The sequence below is a fragment of the Empidonax traillii genome, unplaced genomic scaffold, assembly GCF_003031625.1.
Source record: "Empidonax traillii isolate 1590-97213 ecotype Southwest subspecies unplaced genomic scaffold, ASM303162v1 scaffold6845:size5610, whole genome shotgun sequence".
Lineage (NCBI taxonomy): Eukaryota > Metazoa > Chordata > Aves > Passeriformes > Tyrannidae > Empidonax > Empidonax traillii.
Genome location: NW_020962038.1, coordinates 1 through 5,610, shown reverse-complemented (window position 1 = coordinate 5,610; position 5,610 = coordinate 1). Strand labels below are relative to the sequence as shown.

The 5,610-nt window shown below is 43.1% G+C and overlaps 1 protein-coding gene across 1 annotated transcript; it reads left to right on the top strand.

The window, feature by feature from the left end:
• Nucleotides 1–824: 824 nt before the first annotated feature.
• On the top strand, nt 825–5,317 carry LOC114073530 (cell division cycle-associated protein 2-like; the record flags this gene model as incomplete). The annotated part of the gene is made up of 9 exons (XM_027911265.1): nt 825–1,360; nt 2,008–2,138; nt 2,476–2,614; nt 2,944–3,134; nt 3,452–3,530; nt 3,612–3,856; nt 3,960–4,041; nt 4,583–4,791; nt 5,239–5,317. Coding segments are annotated over exons 1-9 (1,663 nt in total), but the record flags the coding sequence as incomplete, so codon positions are not given.
• Nucleotides 5,318–5,610: the final 293 nt, after the last annotated feature.

Below are 5,610 nucleotides of genomic sequence, written 5' to 3'. Positions count from 1 at the left end.
GGCCTGGGGAGCGCTGGGGAGGCGGCATGGAGGAATCGCGGGGAGTCTGAGGGGCTGCGAGCGGCGCCGGGGGGGAGGTGGGATGAATGTGCTGAGGGGGGTACGAGGGGCGAGCCCTGAGGGGATGGGGGGTACAGGCAGGATTCTACATCGTCGACTTCAAATCCAACTAACTAACGGCAAAAAAAAAAAATCCCACAAAAAACCCCAAGACAAACCAGTTCACCTCTAAAGTTTTCTGGTTAAAACTCAGTGTGTTTGTTTTTGGTTTTTTTTTTTTTAAAGTATTATTGGTGTTGTCCTTTCTGCTGGTTTCTTCCTAAGACTTGTCTTCTCTCTGTCTGCTGGTACTAATGAGTGTTATAAAAAGTACTATTAAACTGCTGATGTTTGTTGTAACACTTGGAGCAAAACGCTCACGGTGTGGTTGTGATTAATGTATTTTATGCACATATTTTATCCTGGTATGAAGTTTGACAGCTTGAAGTCGTAGCCTTGTGTTCCCTTCCCCGTGTTTGCTTATAATTATTGCTTGTAATTGTTGTTTATATTATGTTTGTTACATTGCTTGTATCATGTTTATTATACTGCTTATAATCCTGGGCATTCCTCTTTCCACTTCCAGCCCCTTGTGTCTTTTCCCTGTAGCTTTCTGGAGATAAATTTCCCTTTCCACCACACCTTGGTGGAAAAAACACCTTGCTGGGGGGAAAAAAATGTGGGTTTGGGACCAGCTAGAGCACGGCAGGGAAAATAACTATAATAATCTGGGTTTTTTTTTTCTTTTTGATAGGAATCTGTGATTACAGCAGCAAAGGCTGAGTGAATGTTTCTTAAAATAAATCCCAAACAATGCACAGACAATCCAAGAGCCCCCTGAAAGTCAAAGAAAACGGGAGTGGTTGTCCTGAAGAGAAAGATGAGGCCTCTCTCCCTCCGCCAAAAGAGCAGAAGAGCTGCAAAAGGACTAAATTCCGAGTCATCAGAGCGTCCAGGAAGGAGAATTTGAGCGATGGGAACCCGGTGTGGCCACCAAAACGCGCCCTGAAGTCCCCCCGAGGCCTCGGGCAGGAATTGCCCCACCCCGAGGGGGGTTTTGGGAGCTGCCACTTCCCGGGGGGCTGTTGTGGGGATGTGGGCACTGATCCCACCTTGCCTGGGCACAGGCAGGAGGAATTTCCAGGCAGCAGGGCTGGTTCCTTGGGCAGCGATGCCCACTCGACTCCTGCGAGGGGCAAAGCTGAAGGGAAAGGTGATTTTGGGCTGTCTGAAGGACAGAGGGGAAGACCCGTTGATTTTGCTGCTGTGACAATTGCTGAGTTTGGGATTGCTCCAGAGAGCTTCACTGAACGCTGCAAAGGTGAGGCTGCAGTGAGGAAGCACTCCTGTCCTTCCCAGAGGTCACCTCCTCCAAGCTCTTCCCAAAAGCTCCAATTTAGGGCAGATTCAGCTGCTCTGACTGGGTTTGGATATGCCCAAGGAGCAGACTCTGAGAGGAAGTTGCTCTAACATCCTATATTTTATATATATATATCACATTTATTGATATACTTACATATTTCTATATATCACATGTGCATACACACATCCAATGTAATATATAGGATATCTTATATGCAAGATAAATACCACATTTAACTAGGATTTCTCCTCTATCCCACACAATTAAACATTCCCTACTTATCTCTGAGCTTCACAAGGAAGTTCTAAGTCAAATTCTGGCAATCCTGTGGACAGTTCCTTAACTAGCAATTAAAAAAAACTAAAAGCCAGCCAGCTCCTCACTTGGGATATCAATCAGTTAAATATTAACTTGCTTCAGGAAAACTTCTTGAGCTGAGCAAGATAACTTTGGGTCTTTCCATAAATAGCAGAGACCACTCTTTAAAAAGTTAAAAAAAAAAAAGGCATTTTGAAGGTGTAGGTATTAAAAAAAACCTGTCTTCCTCTGGTTTTGTTCTTATTGTTTTATTTTTTTTTTAAGCTCTGTTCTTGCCCCCTTGGCAGGGAATTCTCCAGCTTCGTTAAAAATGAGGCGCAGATCGACCATTGGCCTGAGGGGCTCCCCCGAAAACAACACCCTGATCCGGTACCTGGCCCAGCAGAGGAGCAGGAGGCAAAAAGAAGCTTTTACCCAGGTGAGAGTCCTGCCCAAATATTAGTTCAGTTCTCCCCAGGAACCCAAAGGGATGAGGCAAGTCCAGGGGGGAATCCATCCCAAGGCACCACCTGAGTTTGCTGACTTTCCTTGGACAGTTGGCTTTAGGATGAGGGGATGATGTTCCAGCCTGGAATCTTCTCCATGTCGAGCCTGCTCATGAATTTTAACTTCTCTTACTTTCCTGTATTTGCCAGGTTTGATTTTTGGGTAATTAAAGTGTTGCAAGTGAGGTCAATATGAGCACAAGTTTAATCAGACTTCTTGTTAACTTGAACCATCCCAGAGTCTGATGAGGTTAATTTTTGTTTTGGCAGATTAGTCCTTTTAAACATGCAAATGTCAGGTCGTTGAAGGACAAGATTGAAACCTTCCAAACATCTTTTGAATCCCTCCAAGAAGCTGAAGGGGAAACTGGACTGTCCCATGGGGAGGATTCTCAGGAAGGAGGTTCTTGTAAGTTGATTTCATATTCTGGTCAGTGATTTGCCTCAAACATCAGGCCTTCCTTTAGGCTGAAAAGTAAGAAACTAAAAATACTTCATCTAAACCAAAATAATCTTCCTTTGTAAGGCTTGGCATGGGTGGTTTTGGAGGGTTGGTAATGTTATTTTCAAAGTAGATCTAAAAAAAAAATCCATGTGTTTTCTTTTCCCTACCTCAAACATTACCTGGCTTTTTGCATCTCTCTTGGTGAAGAAACATAAAACCAGAATTCACTGAAGAAACTGATGTTTGTCCTTGTGGTTTCTTTGTGGGTTTTGTTTTGTTCTTCACTGATGCAGCTCAGAACAAAGTGCCTCTTAAAAAGGACCCAGACCTGGAGCAGTGGAGTGAAAAGTTCATGCTGGACAACAGTGGAGCTGATTTGAAGGAGAACTGCAGGGAAAATGTGACCATGAACAGTAAATCTGACCCCTGGATCTGCAGCATCTTGTCCCCAAACCCAGCTGTGACTCAACCTGCTGCTCCAAAGGTACTCAGAATGAGGAGGAAACTTCTGATTTAGTGATTAAAAGCTTTTTCATGCCTTGTATTTTCATTTGTGCTGTCTAATCCTTTTAGGCATTTAGTTTTTGGGGAAAATAAATCCAACTAAAGTGGTGGCTGATTGAGAAAACTCTGAAATCTTTTGTCTGTGGGATTAAAAAACTCCGCAGTTTGTGCTATTTTAAGAGGCAGCATTTTCAGGTCGCTTTTTATTTCTTTACCACGTGTTGGTGTCTCTATAAATTGATGATATATATTGATACGTATATATATATATATATAATCTTGTAACTTTTTCTCTAGGAATGGGTTTATGGGCAGAAAAACCCTCCTGAGTCCTTGGAGACTGTTGCAGTTGGAGACACCTTGGAAAGAGGCCACGGTAAGAGGATCCATCAGCATTCAGATCTGGAATATTTGTCAGGAAATGTTTCACCTCACACCTGTCCTCTTGCCCCCAAAGTTTTCAGGTCTGAGCACACCCCTGCTGACACCACAAGCGTTGTCGCCTCAGATCTGAGCAGAAGGAAGGTTGGCTTTGTGGAAGGGCTGAGCCTGGGGGTGTTTGAGGACAGCAAAGCCCTCGTCACCCCACCTGCCACCCCCCAGGGAACAGGGACTGCTCCCTTCAGTGACCTCACCCAGAGCGGCTCCCTGAGGTCCATCCTGAAGAAAACCCCAACGAGGCAACTCCTGGACAGCCCCAAGGTTGGTTTGGTGGTGCTCACAGGAAAACTCCACTTTTGAGAAGGATATTTTAATTAAATTTGATAATTAAATAGTATTGACTTGTACCATTTGAATTTGACAGGAATACTTGAACGATGCAGTTGGCAGAGATGAATCTGTCCCGGTCTCCTACTGTGAAAAAACCTTTGAAGCATCAGACACAGGTCAGATTCCCATTTTTTTAAAACAAAAAAGAATCCCATTTTGTTTTTTAAATAGGCAGAGTATCATCTGGGATCACAAAGTTTGGCCTCTTTGCTACATCTGGATGATGATGGGCATTAAACCTCCACTGAGTTAGCTCCTGTGTGGCCTCCCACTGCATGACCTGGAAAATCAGATTACCAAGGAAAATAAAATAAAATCAACCCTCCTAAATAAAATAAAGTAGCACTAAATCAAATCTTCTAAAATTAATCCCACCCCCAAAATTGCAGAGTCACTGAACCCCAAAACTTTAGGAAGACTCTCAGAGCAGAGTCCCTGATTTTTTTTTTCAAGGAATTTTATACTTGTCAACTGAAACCTGTGGAACAGCTGGTTCTTCCTAATCTTCTGGTTCCTCCCTCAATTCTTTATTCTGTAATAAAGCTCCACTGAAAATTGTGGATGATCTCACAGGCGTATTTTGAATATTCAGCCCCATGAAAAGCCCACTCTGGCACAGCTGCACATCCCCTGAGCTGCTCCTTTATTTTATTCCAACAGACAACACCAACAGTCTGGACTTCAGGACTCCAAGGAAGAAAAAAGTCACTTTTGGGGAAGTTCTGAGCCCCGAAATCTTTGACCAGACGCTGCCTGCAAACACCCCCCTGCGCAGAGGAGCCTCCCCAGGCCTGAGCTCCAGCCCTGCTCCAAGGCCAGGCTTAACTGCACAACCTCCCCCCAGGCTGCATTTTGATTGTGATGATGTGAGTTCTTTAAAAAAACAGCCCCTGCTCTCTGGGAATGGTCACTTTTTGTTTCATCCCCCCTGTCCCCAGCTTGGTTTTGAAAAGAAATTGCTGCAATACTAAATCTGAGTCTGCTTTATTCAGCTTGATTTTTTTTGCTTTTTGAATTCTGACCAGCACCTTGGCCTGTAAAGCAGTTTGAAGGTGGGTTCTGGTGGCACATGAAGTGCTTTTGCCTTGGCTTTTTCTCCTCTTCTGGTGCTGTGTCTCTTTTTGCCATGTGCAGTGAATGATCTGGTGCATTCTTTTAAGAAAAAAAAAAAAATAATAAATCCACTTGGCTGTTCCAAACACTGAGGGATGAGGGTGTTTTTCAGTACCTCTCTGCTATAATTTATTGCTTAAAAATGTCATTTTCTGGCATATTTATTGCTAAATAATGTAATTTTTTTTTTTGGTTTGAAGGAATGTGTTGAGCCTCCCCAGCACTTCCTGGAGGCTTCTTTTGCTGCAGAAGACCCTTCCCCTGTTGAAAATGCAGAAGGTAACTTCTATTTTTGGCTGTAGGTAATGATTTTGTACCTGAAAATTGAGAGTTGAGGGGTTTTTTTTGGTTTGGTTTTTTTTTTTTTGGCTGGCTTTTTTTTTTTTTTTTATGCAGAGGATTTATTTGGGTTGTGCTAAAATTTAAATGCTTTCTTCTAAAGCTGCAGTTTTTACCTGTGGTTTTAGGTTGTTTTTTAACCTTGTGTTTTCTCTGGAGGTGCCTGATCTAGTCAGGCTTAAATTGGATTTACAATCTTGATTCTGATATTGTAATTTTGAGGATTTTCAACA